The sequence below is a fragment of the Hemicordylus capensis genome, chromosome 5 (assembly GCF_027244095.1).
Source record: "Hemicordylus capensis ecotype Gifberg chromosome 5, rHemCap1.1.pri, whole genome shotgun sequence".
Lineage (NCBI taxonomy): Eukaryota > Metazoa > Chordata > Lepidosauria > Squamata > Cordylidae > Hemicordylus > Hemicordylus capensis.
Genome location: NC_069661.1, coordinates 88,674,529 through 88,693,957, shown reverse-complemented (window position 1 = coordinate 88,693,957; position 19,429 = coordinate 88,674,529). Strand labels below are relative to the sequence as shown.

Here is a 19,429-nt window from a genome sequence, read left to right as displayed (position 1 = left end):
AGTGCCTTAGTAAGGAGTTTAACAAGATTAATAGGAGATAATGGGATTTATGTGCTCAAAAGTTAGGGATTACTTCTGATTTTAATCACTAAACTTCTGTGTAGTCAGATAGATCTTGGTTTATGTTGCTTGGTCAACAATACATTTGCAGATACCAATCAAAATGTTTTAAGAAACTGTTAACCAGAATTTTTAGAATACAGGAAACCTTGCTATTTGTGGTCTCACCATCTGTGTTTTTGAGTATCTGCAGATTCTGCATGGTCTCTGTCTTCTACACAAATGGGCTATGTGCCTGTGCAGTGACATCATCAGAACCTAACAAGCTCAATTCTCCTGTTTTGGGTGGGAATCCCACCCCCAGCCGCTATATGCGGCTGCGCCACTCCTCATCCCTTCAGTCTGTCTTCATCGGTGCTTCAGTGAACATCGTGGAGTCTGCAGCTCAGCAACGAGTAGGATCTAGCTATACCCATGTTGTTTTTCTCCCAGTTTCTCTTCTATTTCTTTTATTTCTTAATTTTCGCATAGTAGCGTTTTTTCTTTAGCGTTTTGTTTTTCAGGAATTTTTCGCTCCTCAGAGCTCCAATCCCGGCAGGGATGGAGTATGGTGGCTGGCCAGCCTTCGGCGTTTATGCTGGGCACGATGAAATTTAAGAAATGTATCCACTGAGTATCTAAGATCCCTTCCCCCGATACTCATACTGAGTGTCTCTTGTGCCTGGGGGAATCCCACATTGTCGAGACCTGTCTTCATTGTCAGAAGTTCATGAACCAAGCTCACAAAAATAGGGTTTCTCGTCTGCACGCAGCCCTGTGGGATCAGGCTCTTTGTTCCTCGGAAGCCTTATTGTTGAAGCAGTCCATAAAAATGGCTTCATCAGTACAATCGGAGCGTGCGGTGCCTGCTCCTGCGGAGACCAAAAACCCGGTCCTGGTATCGGCGTCCTCTACCCCTTGGCCTTCGATGGCGTCAAGTGAGCCGGTGCAGTCGGAAGACCTTCCTCAACATCAGACACCTGTGGTACTGAAGTCCTCCCCGGATTCCTTGGGATCGGTACCAAAGCTAAAGAAGAGGAAGCTGAAGTTGCATCATGACTTGCCGGCAGGTCGACACCTCCCTCCTATACCTAAAAAGAAGAGAACAGTGGAGATTCCCTTGTTGGAGGCTCCTGTAGCCAAGAAGACTAAAGTGGCCTCTGATGGTCCTGTACAGAAGTCATTGTTGTCAACAAGGCCTAGCTTGCCTGTGGCTGCTGAGTCTTTGGACTTGGTCCATGTTTTGGCTAGATCAAGTAGGGAACGTTTGATGGCGTTGAATGAACCGGGTCTTGCTTCATCAGAAGAAGAGGCCTATTCTCCAATCAAGCCTGCAGAAGACGTATTGTGGCTGCGTAGGCTCTGGTCGCCCCCTCAAAAGCACCAAGAGAGTATCCCTCTTAGAGTCTGTGGTGCACGTTGGGGCATGGAGGAGCGCTCCTCGACGTACAGACAGGATCGATCCTGGGACCATCGTGATCAATCGTATCCAGAGCAATACTGGGTGGTGGAATATCGCTCTCCCTTGGTTGATGAGTCTTCTTACGGTGCATGGTGCCGGGACTCTGGATCATGCAATCGGTACCAAGTGGACTATCAGTCTGACTATTTGGACTATGCTCGACCCCGCTATGAGTCTCGTTTCTCAGAAGGTCCCACGTATGGAAAACCCACAGCGATGAGGGGTTGGCGTGCACCCTCCTCACACTCGGAAGGGAGGCTGCGTTCCCACTCACTGCAAGGATTCTCTAGGGATCGATACGAACGTTGCAAACTACCCCCTTCGGTTCCAATGGTGAATCAGGCTACTGTGCCTGTCCAAGAACATTCTGCTTCGATACCGGACAATCCGGGCAGCAAACCAAGCTCCCCTTCGGGTTTGACGCCTGTGGCTAAAGACCCTTTGGCTCCCCAGGACACTGAAGTTGTTTCCCTGGGCTCGTCCCTGCTCGACATACCATCTGACTTAAAACCTGTCTCCCCGTTGGAGGACCTCAAGCTATACTCCGCTTATGTAGCCCGGATGGCTTCGGCCTTGGGAGTGAGCCTCAGTAACCAGCAGAAGGGAGCACTGGATCCGTTATTCAGTCTTATTGATTCAGAGGCCAAGGTACCAGCTCCTTTACCCCTTTACTCAGCATTGTTAAAGGTTATCCGGGCTCAGTGGAAGAAGCCGTAGACGCTTTCTCAGCCAAACAGGTGTTTGGAGAATTTCTAGTGGGTGCAACTACTGGATTATATTACCTTTTTGAAAAATCATCCCACACCAAATTTTATTGTCATGGAGGTGTCCTTGCAAAGGACCAGAGGTCACAGCCAGTCGACACTGAGCGACAAAGAAGGCAGGAAATTTGGACTCATTCGGGAGGAGGCTTTATTCGGCCATGGCCCTCCACTTAAGGGTAGCCAATTATATCAGGCTTATAACACTCGCTATAACCACATTTTGTGGGAAAAGGTGGGTCCCTTTCTGGATCTCCTCCCTCAGGACAAGAGGGATCCAGCAAAAGTGTTTTTCCATGAGGCCATTCAGGTGATAAAAAAGGAACTTTATTCAGCCCGACATTCGGTGGAATGTGCGGCTAAGGTGATGGCCACATCAGTGGCGCTCAGATGACATGCTTGGCTGCATTCATTGGGACTGCACTATGAGGCTCGGGCTAGGGTTGAGGACCTGCCCTTTGAGGGCTCTAGCTTCTTCTCAGAGCAGACTGATGATGCGCTCCAGAAGTTTCAGAAGTTGAGGAGCACAGTGTGCTCCATGTCGTATGCTTCACCGGCTAGCAAACTGCAGAGAACTGCCAAGTGGTCACCTTATCAACCACGGAAGGCCCCTTCCCAGCAACAGTTGCCTTCAGAACAGTCCTTTTGTGGCAACAAGTTCAAGTCAAGATAGAAGTTGACTTGAAACATCTTTCAGAAACATCACTCGAATACCTTCCAAAAGAAGCAATGACTCAGGGCGCTTCAGGACTCGCCTGGCCCCATTCTCTGTGAGCTGGGACAAGCTGACTACTGACCAGTGAGTCCTGACAATCATTCGTTTGGTTTATGTCCTGGAGTTTTGCGGGACACGGCTGGTGTCCAGTATTGTGGTGACTCCTTGTACCCCAGAATTGGAACAGGAGGTCGCTGCTTTCCTGTCAGAGGACATGATCGAGAAGGTCGCCAACCTTGACAGCTCCAGGTTCTATTCCTGGTACTTTCTTGTGCCAAAACCAGATGATGGTCAGGGCCCTATTCTAGACCTCATGGCACTGAAGAAACATTTGGTCTACAAGAGGTTCCAGATGCTGTTGGTACCGACCATCATGACCATATTGGAAAAGAACATGTGGATGGTTTCCCTGTAGTTACAAGATGCGTACTACCACGTATCAGTTCGCCCTCAGCATCATCGCTTCCTACGTTTTCAGATTGGAGGGATCCGCTATCAATTCAAGGCCTTGCCATTCGACCTTATGATGACACCGAGGGCTTTTACGAAACGTCTGGCCCCGGTGGTGGCTTTCCTGCAAGAGCAAGGATTGCAGGTGCTAACATATCCAGACCATTAGCTCATCTTGTCAAGCACCGGAAGTGGAGTCCTGGATGACCTTGAGATTGTGGTGGCTACTCTACAGGACCTGGGGCTTCAAATAAATTTTGAAAGATCTCAGTTGGAACCGACCCAGCATATTCAGTTCATTGGGCTGATATTCATTGGGTCACATGGCGGCTACTATATATGTGCTGCCTCAAGCGTGTCTTCGGATGCGCATCATTCAGAGATGGTTTCTGGATGTGCGATCCCCTTTGGGATCCAGGCCACCTAAAGCACATCCCCCCCCATTACACTGGGGTGTTCTCAGGGACAGATTTGTGAAATGGGGGGTCCTGACTCTGGACCTATTTGTTTCCTGGGACAATACACAATGTGCCCTCTATTGCTCCAGGGGTGGGGAGGGCAAAGGCTCTCTGGGCAATGCCTTCGTGCTGTCTTGGACAGGCCCTCTTCTGTATGTGTTTCCCCTGTTTTCCTTCTAGCAGTGTGCCCGAACCGGTCCGGCGGCCATTCCAAAGAATGGCCGAACTGCTGGACCGGTCCGGCCCTGCCTGGTCCGGGTCCGGGTGGGGGGTATGCCTTTAAGGGCGGGAGGGCTTGCTTAGCCCTCCCGCCTCCTTGCCCCCGCCAGCGCCCATATTGAACAGTATAGGGGCGCTGGAAACCAGCCGCCCCCCCCCGCCGCCGCCGCGGCGAAATAACCCCCAAAGTCAGCCAGCCAGCCAGCCCTCCCTCCCTCCCAGCTAGCTGCCCTCCCACCCACCCACCCGCTCGCTCACCCGCTCGCACACTGGATAAAAAACGAGAGGAGCTCCGGCACAGAGCTCCTCTCGTTCGGAAGGCTTCCTGAAGAATGGCGGCTTGCGCGCGCCGCAAAGCACACCGTTCTCCGGAGGCCTGGTCTACCCGGCGGGAAAGGGCCGGGTAGACCGGGCCTCCGATCGCTGAGTAGACCGGGCCTCCGATCGCCGGAGGCCCGGTCTACCCAGCGATCGGAGGCCCGGTCTACTCAGCGATCGGAGGCCCGGTCTACCCGGCGGGAAAGGGCCGAGTAGACCGGGCCTCCGATCGCTGGGTAGACCGGGCCTCCGGCGATCGGAGGCCCGGTCTACTCAGCGATCGGAGGCCCGGTCTACCCGGCCCTTTCCCGCCGGGTAGACCGGGCCTCCGGAGAACGGCGTGCTTTGTGGCGCGCGCAAGCCGCCATTCTTCAGGAGGCCTTCCGAACGAGAGGAGCTCTGTGCCGGAGCTCCTCTCGTTTTTTATCCAGTGTGCGAGCGGGTGAGCGAGCGGGTGGGTGGGTGGGTGGGCAGCTAGCTGGGAGGGAGGGAGGGCTGGCTGGCTGGCTGACTTTGGGGGTTATTTCGCCGCGGCGGCGGCGGGGGGGGGGCGGCTGGTTTCCAGCGCCCCTATACTGTTCAATATGGGCGCTGGCGGGGGCAAGGAGGCGGGAGGGCTAAGCAAGCCCTCCCCGCCCTAGAAACAAGGCCCCCCTTCGGTGCCGGTCCGGACTTCTCCGGACCGTGCACATCACTATTTCCTTCATTCCAAGGGTCCTGCACAAGCTAAGGGTGGATTGAGCCAGGGTGATCCTGATAGCCCCTTGGTGGCCCAGGAGGCCTTGCTTTCCAGCACTGGGGCGCTTGGTGGTGGATTGGAGATGCCTACCTGTCCTGCCGGACTTTTTGTCACAGGAGAAGGGACAGGTGTTCCACCCGGATGTTCAATCCCTCCCTCTGACGGTGTGGAAGTTCCTGCTGACTTCCCATTGAGACTTAAGGAAGTTTTGGTTGCTGCTAGAAAGCAGTCCACATGGAAGTCGCATGATCACAAATGGACTCGTTTCTGTTCCTTTGCTTCCCTGCATGGCTTTGATGTGTTTAATCCATCTGTACAAGATGTATGTAATTATCTTTTGTCCCTTAAGGAATCTGGTTTAAAGCAATCATCCCTTAAGGTGTATTTGGTTGACATTGTGGCACGTTCCCCCACTGACCGGGCTTCATGGTTTAAAGATCCGGTGGTAAAAGGTTTTCTGAAAGGTTTGACTAATATGTTCCCAGACGATCCTGTCATGTCACTGGCCTGAGACCTGTTATTGGCTGGCCTGCTATGGACGCCATTTGAGCCCTTGGCTTCAATTGATCCTCGTCTTCTGACCCGGAAGGTCGCATTTTTGGTGGCTGTGACCTCTGCCAGGAGGGCCAGTGCATTGAGAGCCCAGAGGGTTGACCAGCCATACCTTCAGTTCCATAAGGACAAGGTCATACTCGGGCCGGATGTCCAGTTCCTACCCAAAGGGGTGTCCATGTTTCACCATTCATCCCTTCTCACTTTGCCCGTGTTTTTTACAAATCCTTCATCGGATGTCGAAAGAAGGTTGTACCTTTTGGACGTTTGAAGGGCATTATCCTTCTGTGTTCAGAGATCTACTGACTAGAGGAAATCTTCCTTGTTCATTCTATACGATGGGCCGCGTAAAGGTCTACAAGTTTTGGCCCAGTCCATGTTTAGATGGATAGTTTCCACAATTGAACTTTGTTATCAATTGCCTCATAAGAAGTTGCCTGCTACAGTTAAGGCACACTCTGGTCGGTCCATGGCGGCTTCTGTGGCCTTTGATCGGGTGGTCCTGTTGGATGCTATATGTCAGGCAGCTACTTGCGCTTTGCCCCATTCATTTATCCATCATTATGCAATTGATACCAGGGCATGGAATGATGCTGTGTTTGGCAGGAGTGTCCTGCAATCCTTTTTCAGCTGATGTACTTGTTTCTGAAATAAAAATTTCAGAAAACAGAAATTTGCTTCTGTTCTTCCCTCCTCCTTGGGTGCTAGCTTGTTATGCACGCATTTGTGTAGAAGACAGAGACCACATTGAAGAACTACAATTTACTTACCTGTAACTTTGGTTCTTCTAGTGGTGATCTTTACTTCTACACTCCCTCCCGTCCTCCCCGTGTGGTTCACTGAAGCTGGACTCTGTGACTGGGGGGATGAGGAGTGGCACAGCCACATATAGCAGCTGGGGGCTTGGTTCTCGCCCAAAGCAGGAGAATTGAGCTTGTTAGGTTCCGACTAGGTCTCTGCGCAGGTGCATAGCTCATTTGTGTAGAAGTACAGATGACCACTAGAAGAATCAAAGTTACAGGTGAGTAACCTGTTGTGTCTAATTGACACCCAATTTCATTATCCATGCATACTAAAGGGATAAAACCCACATATCTGTGCGAGTAACTTATGACTGCCATTTTGTAAGGAGAAGTGATAGTGCAGAAGCAGATACTGACTGAGTATATGGTAGTTTCCTATGTTCCAATGTTACTAAGCAGGAGCCATTTTGTGGCTCATTTCTTTCTTTTTTTAAAAAAGATTTTTTTCCACAATTATTTGAGGTCTTCGGCATGGTACCTGATAACACCAGACCAGTATGTCTTGAATTATCAAAACTGGTTACACTATCGAGTTCATAACTTTACCAAGCTTCGAGGGTATGAAGATCACTCTCCCGACCCTGGCGCTGTGGCAAGTACAAGCGTTGTTGGAGAAGGGTGCAATAGTACTAGTGCAGTGGACAGACTGGCTGAAGAGGATTCTACTCACACTATTTCCTCGTCGTGAAAAGGGGCGGAGGACTCAGGACGATTGTGAGCCTAAATCAACATGTGGATACACACACATTCCATATGACAACATTGCAGGGAATTCTTTTGCTCCTGACCAAAGAGGAGTGGCTTGCTACATTAGACCTCAAGGACAGATACTTCCTTATTGAAATTCAACACAACCACTGGAAGTTCTTGAGATTTGCAATAGGAGATTCAGCATTCTAGTGCAGAGTTCTGCCCTTCGGCTTAACAGCAGTGAGAGTGTTCACAAAGTGTATGTCAGCAATCATAGCTTATCTGTGCATGAAACAGATCACCGTATTTCCGTATTTGGACGATTGGCTCCTGGTTCACCACAGCAAGTTGGAATTGGAGTCACAAATCAAATACATCTTACGACTACTAAAGGACTTGGGAGTCCAAGTCAGTTGGGCTAAATCGAAATTCCAGCCATCCAGGTCCATAGATTTTATAGGGGCTATCTTGGATGCTCAAACAAAGAGAGCTTATTTGCCTCTAGACAGATTCCAACAAATCTACGTGATTGTGAGTCCAATCGAGGATCACTCCCAACAATGGGCCGATCAGATCCAATGTCCTCGTGCAAGGTTATAGTTCTCTACACTCAGTTGCAAATGCGTCAACTATAATTATGGTACCTGCGATCATTCCGCCCGAACATCGACAACCAAGGAATGCAAAGTCACTAAGATGGTGGAAGGTGAGGGAGAATCTTCTAAATGGGGTTGCTTTCGATCCTCCAACTCAGATGCAGTGGGTCACAACAGATGTCTCTCTGATGGGTTGGGGGGCTCATTGTGGAACTCATCAAGTTCAGGGTCTCTGGACAGTACAACAACAAAAAATGCACATCAGTTTCTTAGAATTGATCGTGGCTTACCTGGCACTGAAGTCTTTTGTGCCCTTGCTTCAAGACATGATTGTGCAGTTACAAATGGACAATACCACAGTGATTGCCTATGCAAACCGACAGGGCAGCATGGTGTTGCGCTCTCTGTGTCCTCTGAGAACCCAGCTGTGGAATTGGTACATATCCAAAAACGTTTACTTCATTGCCATCCACATCAAGGGATTGGAGAATGTCTTGGCAGACATCCTGAGCAGAACTTTTAAGAACCAGCAACATCACGAGAGGGAATTGAAGCAAAAGTGCCTAGACCGTTTGACAGAAAGATGGGGTGTTTCACAGGTGGATATGTTTGCTTCGGCCACAAACAATAAATTCCCATGGTTTTGTTCCAAAGCGGGCATTGGGCAAAGGTCCCTGGGGGATGTCTTTCAGCCACACTGGGTGAAAAGCCTGCTGTATATGTTTTCCCCTCCACCCCGGTCAACAATTTAGTGGGAAAGCTGATACAAGACAATGCAAAAGCCATTTTAGTGGCACCATGGTTGCCGTGCCAGCTGTGGTTTGCTTTGCTACTCAGACTAACGAGGAACAACTATTATCATCTTCCGTTGGACCCCAACTTACTGTCAAGAGATGGGAGGGAAATATTGCATCAGTTCCTTCGGACATTGTAGCTAACGGCATGGAAGGCCAGCTATTGGAATATTGCTGAACAGTCGTCGAGCCTCCACCAGAAAGAATTACGTTAGTAAGTGGTTCACAATTTATGCAAGAGCACATGGATTCCATCCGTTCAAGGCCTCTACAAATCGGGTGTTGTTATAATTAACCAGCCTGAAAGAAGCAGGTTTAGCTAGTGTGTCCCTGCGGGTCCACCTGGCCACTATTTCAGTGAAGCATAAAGGGTGGCAAGTCATTCTGCCTTTTTGCATCCACTGTGCAAAAATTTTTTGTGGGGTGTTAATTATCTTTACCCTTCAATACGACACCTGACTGAACAGTGGAGCCTATATCTAGTGTTGGCCTCTCTGATGGGAAGCCCCCTTTGAGCTGCTTCGTGAAGCAAGCTTACGTTACTTGATGCTCAAGACTGTTTTTCTAATCTCTATCACTACTGCCCATCGTGTAAGTGAGCTAGCTGCTTTAAGAGCGGATGTGCTGTATATGCAGTTTTATCCTAACAATGTAGTTATGTGTACTGACCCTGCATTCTTACCAAAGGTAGTAACTAACTTCCACTTGAATCAGAACATTGTGCTTCCATCCTTTTTTCAGGAGCCTGAAATGCGATTGGAGAAAGCTTTGCACTCTCTGGATATAAGGAGGTGCCTTCTGTATTATCTAAAGGGAACAGAAGGTATAAGATGAACTAAGATGCTTTTCATATTGTTCAAAGGGAAAAGTAAAGGCCTGTTTGTGTCGAGACAATGGCTGTCACATTGGTTAGTGGAGCTCATTTTCCTAACATGTAAGTTACAGAATCAGCTACCTCCCAAACTGATAAAAGCACACTCCAAGAGAGCGTATGCTACTTCCACTGCACACTTATCTGGTCTTTGCTTCAAGGACATATGTGTGGCTGCTACAGGGTCTACACACTTAACTTTCATAAAGCACTCTGCCATAGACTTGGGTATGGCAGTGGAAGCCAACTTTGGAAGAGAGGTACTCAAAAGAGTTCTAGAGTAGTGGGTGGAACGACTGCACCCTCCGCCATGGAAGAAAAAGCTGCTTAGTCACCCATTTCTCATCATCATCATCATCATCATCATTATTATTATTAATTCAATTTCTATACTGCCCTTCCAAAAATGGCTCAGGGCGGTTTACACAGAGAAATAATAAATAGACAATAAATAAATGATGACAGCGGATCACTTCCAGATAAACAGGTTGCTTACCTGTAACTTATGATCTGGAGGTGATCTGTTGTCAGTCATGAGTCCCACCTGTATCTTCCGCTGCAGCATTTTAAAGAATGAGACTGGCTTAACTATTGGGTCACGACTGCACAAGGTATGGATTGTCTGAACATCAGGCGGATCTGCAAGAAACTGAAACAAAATGGCACCTGACTGCCGGGAAAAGGCACAGAGCATGTGCACGGCAGGGAGGGGTGCCAGAGAGGAGCTAATTAATCCATCTGGAAGGTCCCTGCACAGGCGCAGTAACCCATTTCTCATGACTGACAACTTACCACCTCCAGATTACAGGTAAGCAACCTGGTTTTTTATAGTCTATACATAATTGCAGGATGAAGAGACATGAAGGCTCAGAAATTATTAAGCCTATTTTATGCATAAATACATTAATAAAGGCCCACATTTTCTGTAGCTTAAGAGGGCAGTCAAGATCTCACCCTCACATGGAGCCAGGACACTAGCTGAGATGTTGACTTGTTTCACATCTCAGCATGTGAGAAGGAGGATGGGTAAGTAATTTTTACTCATAGCCCCTCCCTAGTCACACAGCTCTCAGGAACATATTTCTACAAGCAAACAGGCTTTTGTGGGGAGCAGTGAAAAATGCTTCTGCATTCCCCTTGTTGTTATCTGGGCCACAAGGCAAACATACGGCTCAGCTAGTGTCCTGGCTCCATGCGACGGTAAGATCTTGCCCTGTCCTCTTAAAGCTGCAGAAGATGTGGGCCAGTAAACTGAACTGTCAGGTGCTCATCCCAGCAAACCACATCCTGGTTCAGTCTTGTTCTTCTCTACGCTTCCTTTACGAATGCTGGCAGTTGCAGTTGTGGAGATGTAACCAACCACGCCACAGCTGAGTGCCTAGGATAGAAGCAGAGTATCCTCCTCCCAGATATCTGGTTGGGGAAGGGCATTTTATTAATTTTAGCCAGCTGAAAGAGGAACAAACAATAGTGGGCAAGTGAAGGAGCAAATGGGCAGGGAGATGGTATGAGACTGATGAACTTGGACTGGCGTTCAGTTATATGCTGTCCTAATAGCTCAGCTGTGAAGATGGTTTTGCAGTGCTGGGAATGCACTGTGAATTCTTTCTTTTTGTTGTTTGTATCTTCAACTCCACTTATATCTGTATGGCATTTGATAGTACAATTTGAGAAATCATGTAAATCATAATGATGTATTTAACACACACAATTATTTGACAGTAATGCAATAATCTGAGAGGTTTATTCATTTTAGACTCCTTGAACACAGTTGGACTTCTTTCTGAATAAACATGTATAGAATTTCCATGTAACTTTCAATATTTTGATTCATTTTTCTAGCTTATATGGTGGTAGTCTTTGACCATCAAGCTTATATGTTGTTAGTCTTGGCTGTCTGAAAGACCTGTCTTTACTCCCTACATTCTGCCACTTCAGACTAGTTCTTGCAAAGTCAGCAGATTCTTTCTTTACCTTTACTTCTGAACACTGCTTAAACAGGATGAGGAAGTAGTTTGGCTGACAAATGCATAAAGGCCCCAAACTTTTGTTCTCTGTAGTTTTGCCGAAAGTTTTTATTATATTTCCTGACTGCTGATAACACAGGGAGCATTTCTGTAGAATATCAGGTATGAGATAAAGCAGTAACCTTTGATCCAAGACATGAAGTGCTACGGTCTTCCTTGAAAACACACATACATAGAATACTGAATCAGTGTTGCAATTGTGTATTTTATTGACTTTGTGATAGCTAGCCAAGTGCCATATGGTTACCTCTATGTACATTATTGCTTATTATCACTACTCCCACTCATGCTACCCTTTGAAGAATAAAGCAGGAAAAGAACTAAAGCTAGTGAAAGACACCCCCACTCCCACTACACTTGATCTTAGCCAAAAGGCCAAGAAGTGTGTCGGAGATGGTTAATACAGGCTCTTAATTGGTTTTGTTTTTATTTTATTATCTTAGTCCATTTTATTTTTTATGTAATAGTTCTTAATTGTATATTTTATGTATATGTTTATATATATATGCATGCACTGGTATCGATGTTCACTTTCAGGGACTCTTGTATCTGGATTTGGTCAGTGTGCTGATCTTTTATCGTAATAAACTTAATTGAAATTGACCCCACTCCCAGAACATTTAAATTATCCCAGTAATTCCAGTAATTGTCTTTAGGGAAGACAATTTTTAGGGAAGCAATATAATATCTTTAGGGAAGCAATATAAGAAAATGTAGAAACAGTGCTACAAAAGAACTTACTCAAGCTCTAGTTGAGCCAAATACTGCAGAAGAAGTACTCATGCTTAACATGAAGAGTGTGAAGAGCATTCGTAGACATCCCTCCAAATAAAGATCTGCAGGAAAGTGTCTGGCTTTGAAACATAATGGACACAATCCCTAAGATGCTTTTGGAGTACACAAGCAGATTCAGAGCAGGACCAACTTTGTGTGTGTGTAGATGGGAACATCAGTCCAATATTAGGGTGCTTTTGCAATGGCTATAGCTCCTTCAGGCATTATACTCTTGTCGCATGCTTTGTTCAATAGCAGTCACAGGAATGAGCCAGGTATCCTCCCAAGTATCCTCCCAGGATACTTGGGAGGATGCTCTGGAGAGGACAAATAACCTTGAAGGGAATATGTTCAGATGCATATTGACCCAGAGAGTAGAACATACCAATTAGTGTCTAGTCTGTTGGAAGTCTAAGGGTAGCCCTGCCAGAAGATTAGAAATCAGCAGAGATGGTCTGAAAATATATCAAAATGCTGCTCAGTAATGATCTCTCAGACTCTAAAAAGCAATAACTGAGAACTGTGTTCTCCCTGTGTTTTTCTTATCAATCACACAGTGATTATTTAGGATGAATGTGTTAAGTGAGCATTTTGACTTGGGAGCCATCAATCCTATTTCATCTTAGACTATGATATCAATACAGTGACCACTTTTAAAAATTTGTGTCTGACTGTGAAGCAGAGTGTAATGTTTGCTTCATGTTCAGAGAGTTTTGATAGATTTGTTATATAAATTATTCGAAGGACTGCTTCAGATATTGGCCAGAATCTAGAGTCCCAATGAATGCACAGAAAGTATTTCAGTGTGTACATAGGGGGAGTGTTCCCAATTCCAGCCCCAGTTGTACTGACTGCATTGCATGACATGTTGCTTTGTCTGGCCCTCTGAAACTGCATGAGCAGAGGGAAGCTCCACATTGCAAACAGAATATCTCAGCCCTTTGAGTTCTGACCATTAATTTTTCCTGCATGTGTGCTCACAGTGCACATGTATATCATAATGTGTAAACATTGTGTGAGTGTAGATTATGCAACCTGTGTATGTTTTTTGAAACCGATACAACCATTCATTCCACTGGTAATTCTATTGCATATACCTTTGTGTCCAATTACAGCAATTTGAAAACAGAAGCCAAGATATATCATGTATGCTTCAGTTGTGCTGTAGTAGCTAGAGCTATTTTCTTCTTTTTTGCCTTCTTAGGGATTTTTTGTTTGGTTGTTTGCTTGCTTTGTTTTTTTAAGTGCATTGCCAAGCAGAGGCTATTGGAAAGTTGCACTGGACATAGCTTCCATTCAGTAGGAGAAAGGAGGATTTTTCAGGAAACTGGTCAGTGTCGTCCACCATATTGTCTGTAACTCCACAGAATTGATACTGAATGTTACATCCCATGGCTGGGAAGTATTGCTTGACCTGTACATCCATTGAAACCCATTGCCGTTTAAGTCCCCAATCCTGAGAGACAAGTACCTTGCAAAAATAAATAAATAAATAAATAAATAAATAGTCAGCATTTTGACATTAAGGAGACTGGTAGTGTTTGAGAACCATCCTTAAGAAATTAATTGCATTCTTACAAATATGTATTGAAGCATTTTTAAAAGACCTTTAACATGGCAAAATTTGAAATAAAATTCACTGGAAAGTTGTTGCAATTCGCTGCTAATAGTACTTGTTCATTATTTTTTGCAATAAAGAGTTTTTAAATAATTGATATGTGCATCTATTACTTATTTAAGAAGTAAGAAACGATAAATAAAAAGTTTACCAAAAAGAAAAAAAACACCCAGCTGATTTTCCAGGGGTCACTTGCTAGTCTTAATCTATCAGTTTCAAGGCTATGCTGGTATATATATGAATATTTATATAACATTTTTCAGTAGAAGTTCCCAAAGTGGTTTACACAGATAGATATAAATGACTCCCTGTACCTAAAGTGCTCATAATAATAATAATAATAATAATAATAATAATAATAATAATAATGAAACGTAAGATAGTCACCAGCAACAGTCACTGGAGGGATGTTGTGCTAGGGGTAGATAGGGCCAGAATTGCATTTACTATTTAAATTACAGGAACCTGTTTCCTGCTACTCATTTGTGGAATCTGTAATATAGCAAGAAGAGTTGGGAAACATCTTACCTTTTCAGTTTGTTTTTTTTAAAAACCCTTTTTTCTCACCTGCATCTTGACATATTGTCATGACTCTCCTCTCTATCTTATCTGTATATAACAAGGTTTATATAGGAAGAACAGGTTAAAGTGCTTTAGAGTTAAACTTTGTTCATCAGTAGCCACAATTATGCTGAGCTCATTGACATATATTTCCATGTTCTCAAACATTCTGCAGATATGTACTTTACTCTACTTTTTTTCACAAGAGCTTCATAAACCTATATGAATGATGAATCATTTTCACGTTTCATTTGTGATTGAGATAAATATTTATAATTGCAGATTAGAATTGATCCATGCCACTCAGTATAAATGTATAGCTCACAATAAGAAACATTGTGGAAATAGTAAAGAGGAAGTGGAGAAATATTTTTTAAAAAACAATGTGTAACATTTTAAATTGAGATCACATCTCTAAAAATCTGTCCCATATCTGTTCCATTTTCTCTCTGATGCTGCCAGTCTTCTCATAGAAGAGCCTTTGATATGTATTACTGAGGAACACTGTTTAACTGCTGTTGTACATGGGGACAATCCCTACTTGGGGGGGAAAAACCTTTTCGCCTTTTCCTTTGTCATATGTTGCCTCATTTAACCAACGCCCCGTCCCTCAATTGTCACAACTTTCTTATTACTCCTGCATGGCATGGCATGGCATATGGTATGGATGATTTCATTGGCCCTAGATTCTGTTTGTCACTGCATATACTACACCAGCGTGGTGTATTCATTAGAGTGCTAGACTAGGATCAGGGAGACCAGAGTCCAAATCCCCATTCAGCCATGATACAAGCTGGGTGACTCTGGACCAGTCACTTCTCTCTCAGCCTAACCTACTTCACAGGGTTGTTGTGAGGAGAAACTTAAGTGTGTAGTACACCGCTCTGTGCTCCTTGGAGGAAGAGCGGGATATAAAATGTAAAATAAATGATGATGATAATAATAATACAACTCAGGAACCAGTATTTTAAAATCTAAGTTTTCCATTGTGTGTGTAAGTTTTACTCAGTTAAGAAAAAGCTGATAGTTTAATTAGCAAAGAAATTGGAATAGTTTTGAAGAAAAATCATTTTCTTTAGATGATGTAGAACAGTAGTTTTCATTATGTATTATTTTAAAAGGAAGCTAGAGTTGTACCCCAAATGCTTTACCACTTTTAAAGTGTATGTATGACAAAATGAAGCCTATTTCAACTTTGGTGCCAGATTCGTTTTAGAAAGTTGATGAACAGGTTTGTTAGGTTAGGATTTAAGCATGGTGTTGCATTACTTTGTGTTTGCAGAGCTAGAGGCTCCGGTTGGTTTTTCCTGGCTGAAACATAATGCAGACAAAACAGAGCTGTTGTCTGCTTTTAGGAAGTAACTAAAAATTGGAAGAAGGTGCCTCTTTTTCCTTTGACCCTTTTACTGATTTTTACAGTCACAAATTGAAGGCCTGATCAGGTTCCCAACACTTTCAAATAAAAGAAAAAGCTCTTAATCTGTCTGAACAATGGAAATTTATGCTTGTTTTTAGTGCATAAGAATTTAGTTTAAACGATGCCTTTTCTACCAAGTTCAGATAAGAAAATCATGCCATATATACAGCAACAATTTTTAATTACTTGGTAATTAGACTAAGCATGAAACCTTCCATTTGAGATGATATGAGACGTTGGGTTAGGGCGGTATAAAAATGCACTAAATAAATAAATGTGATATTGTCCTTCTGTGCTGTTTGACTGGTCATGGCTATTTCTTACATGAAAATCATGACATTAAGTTGCTGCTATTGAATGGCAGGCATGCTTGTGTGACTCTAACCTTATTATTATTATTATTATTATTATTATTATTATTATTATTAATTCAATTTCTATACCGACCTTCCAAAAATGGCTCAGGGTGGTTTACACGGAGAAATAACATACAAATAAATAAATAAGATGGAACCCTGTCCCCAAAGGGCTCACATTCTAAAAAGAAACATATGATAGACATCAGCAACAGTCACTGGAAGTACTGTGCTGGGGGTGGACCTTAGACTCTTGAGAAGGCAAGGAGAATTATTCCTCTTCAAGAAGCCCAGCAGGTTCAGCAAGAATGAGAGAGGAGAAAAGCAGCTCCTGTGTGTCAGATCATAATCTGGAGAGCTTCCAGAGGATAGAACTGTTGCCCCACTTCCTGAGTAGGTTCTTAAGTTATGTCAGCTTAATGGGAACCACTGCAGTGCTGTTTCTTCTCATGCTTTTGGGGTATAGTAAGGAGCCCACAAATACATATGTTAATGTGGTCCAGGACTTCACCTGGTACAGGAGAGAGCAGCACTCCACACACCTCATGTAATGCAAAAACATACACTCTTAAGAAACAAAGCTACCTCTTAATGTGAACTGAGATTCAGAAATCCTTCCAGATCCACATATCTGCCAGCAGATCCCAATCTGTCTTCTGTCTGCCCTGGTATATACGTGGTTATATATACTGTAAAAAACCCAGTACTTATTCACAATAGAGCAGAAAAATGCATTTTAAATGTAATGATAAAGAAATAAAAGAAACACCATTATCATCAAAGGCTCAGCATATATTGCTGCTTATTGGTACACACTGAGTCACTTACCTTTTTCTTCTTTCCTTCTCAAGAACTGACAAAATACTTGTTTTATGTTTGCAGGTCTAATTACGACGACGTCAAGAAAACTTGACCGAGAACAGCAAGCAGAACACATATTAGAGGTAAATTATGTTGTTGAATTTCTGCATTTGAATTGTAGTCTTTTGTATTTAACTGTCTATCAGTAATCTCTTTTGTAAAGTGGGTTCTTCATATGAGGATTCATTGGTTGCCCAAACCAGACTGTGTGTGTGTTGAAACAGAGGAGTTTTTGTCAATAGTAGATACAGATTATGCTAGCAGGAAAATGTTTAGTAGGGGAGCTAAAGCCTTAACCCTCCTGACTTCAACTTTATTTAGTATAGCTCATTTTTCAACTAATCCCTCTCTCCAGTAGTCACTATGGGGCAAAGGGATGCTCAACCCTCCCCTGCCTCCAGAATGCCATAGGAGAAGATGGGGAAAATTTTAAATCTGTGGATAGTTGGGCTGAGGCAAAAAATCTTTCCCCCTCTACAGCCACATCCAGTATAAAGGGATTCACAGCTCTCTCTTCCTCTGCAAAGTGATGGAGGGAGAATTTGAACTCTCTCAGAATTGTAGTGGCATTGAAATTGTGTTCAAAGAGAGTTCTGAGTCCAGATTCAACCCTGTTCATCACTTTGGAGAGGAACAGAGGGATGAACCTCCTTTCACCTGTGATATGCCTGTTGAAAGGGAGGAATTTCCCCCACGATTTAGACACTCACAGGCTTGTGAATTTCAGCAGCTTTCTAGGATCTCAGGTGAAAATATGTTATAGTCCTACTACCTGAGTTTGTTTAATTGAAGGTGCCAGATAATAGAAACTGGGACCTTTCATGTATGTGAACTGTGTGATCCATTCCCGCTTAACTATTCCCTACTGCTTCATGAACATAGGCATGTATCGTTTTTTGCCATGTGTAGCCTGTGCTTTGACCTTTCCATCTTCTATGGTACTTGCATGAGTCCCATCCGCGTTAACCAATTTCCATTTTTCCTTGTATTTATTTCATTCTGGATTGTGTACTCCCCTTTGAATGCTGAAGTGTGTACCTCCTCAGTTTTCTTTTTTAAAAGAAAGAATAAAAGAGAAAAGCAACAGGCAGGCTACCACTCTCCCCCTGCAGCAAGACTATTCCCCAACCTTTGGGTAGGAGACATGGTTCCCTCTATTTTTTATAATTAGTGTATGGAAAGTGTATTTTTCCCTGGGCAGCAGTGTCGAGGCAGTGTGTGCACATAACTCTCACACACCAGCACACACACACACACACCGGTTGGGGGGGGATGTCGCCGCCACTTCGCATCCTCCTACCCCCCCAGGCCCACACCACCTTCTCTGTCTGGACTCCCTGTGGAGTGGGGAATCCGCCACCTCCCATCCTCTTCTGGCTGTTCCATCACAGATCTTGTGAGATCTGTAGCCGGAACTGGAGGAGGAAGAGGCCCGGCCGGTGGATGGAGGAGGAGGCGGTGGCGGCAACCCAGCCGGGGAAAGCGGGAAAGCTCGGAAATGCTTCCTGGCCAGGGAGGTGGGGAAACGGCAGTTGGGCGGCAGTTGCAGAAGCAGCAGAGACTGCACGCCCACCAGAAACTGTTGTACTGGCTCCTGGAAGTTGGTGCATGCATGCACTTTGGAGGGAAGAGTGGTGGGAGAGACCAGTATTTCTGTGGATGAGAGATAACACCAATCTATTGCTTTAAAAATATTGATTTTGTTCCCTCCTACCCATCCATTAACCTTCTGTGGTAAAAAGGTTATTGCTTTGTGCTAAGTTGCTTTTTTCATTGTGCCAATTGCACATGAACACTCATACAGACGTGGGATAAGGATGCCAGCATGATAAAGATGCCACAGCTTTCCAGCAAGATTCTTTTTTCTAAAAGGAGTTTTTAGCAAGTGTATCCCACCAGCACATCTTTTTTTAAAATACTTTTTATTCACTTTTCACAACACAAAAGAACAAACACAAATAATACAAACACTCACTAACACGCAGATTAAAGACTTCCATCTCATCAATGGAACAAGTGTTGTTAACAATAACCGGATCTTGCCTATAGATTAAACATTCTCTCCCCAGTAGTTCATATAGAAAACAACTTTGGGGTGTTTTTGAAACATTTGTTGTTAGCCCTCAAAAGCCTGACAAAATCCATCCCACCAGCACATCTTGACAGACAATCCAAGTACATTGGCACAATCCAGCTCGCAGATACAAGAGCTTGGAAAGAGGCTAAGCCATTGCCATGCAAACTGTTTGTCAGTTATGTGATCTGTTTATACCATCGGAGCCTGCAGGGGTCATAGTGGCTCACATACTAACATGCATGTGGAAGAACATTTCATACACTTAAGGGGG

At 44.4% G+C, this 19,429-nt stretch overlaps 1 protein-coding gene across 7 annotated transcripts in view; it reads left to right on the top strand.

Annotated features, from left to right (window-relative positions):
- The window catches only part of FAT1 (FAT atypical cadherin 1), a 174,228-nt gene that overhangs the window by 84,377 nt on the left and 70,422 nt on the right, over positions 1–19,429 (top strand). For all 7 annotated transcript variants that reach the window (XR_008308269.1, XM_053254337.1, XM_053254339.1 and 4 more), the window contains exon 4: positions 17,103–17,164. Coding sequence is in view for 6 of the 7 variants with exons in the window: in XM_053254337.1 (XP_053110312.1) it covers positions 17,103–17,164 (62 nt within the window). In the remaining variant the exon portion in view is untranslated. The remainder of the gene's footprint in view (positions 1–17,102; positions 17,165–19,429) is intronic.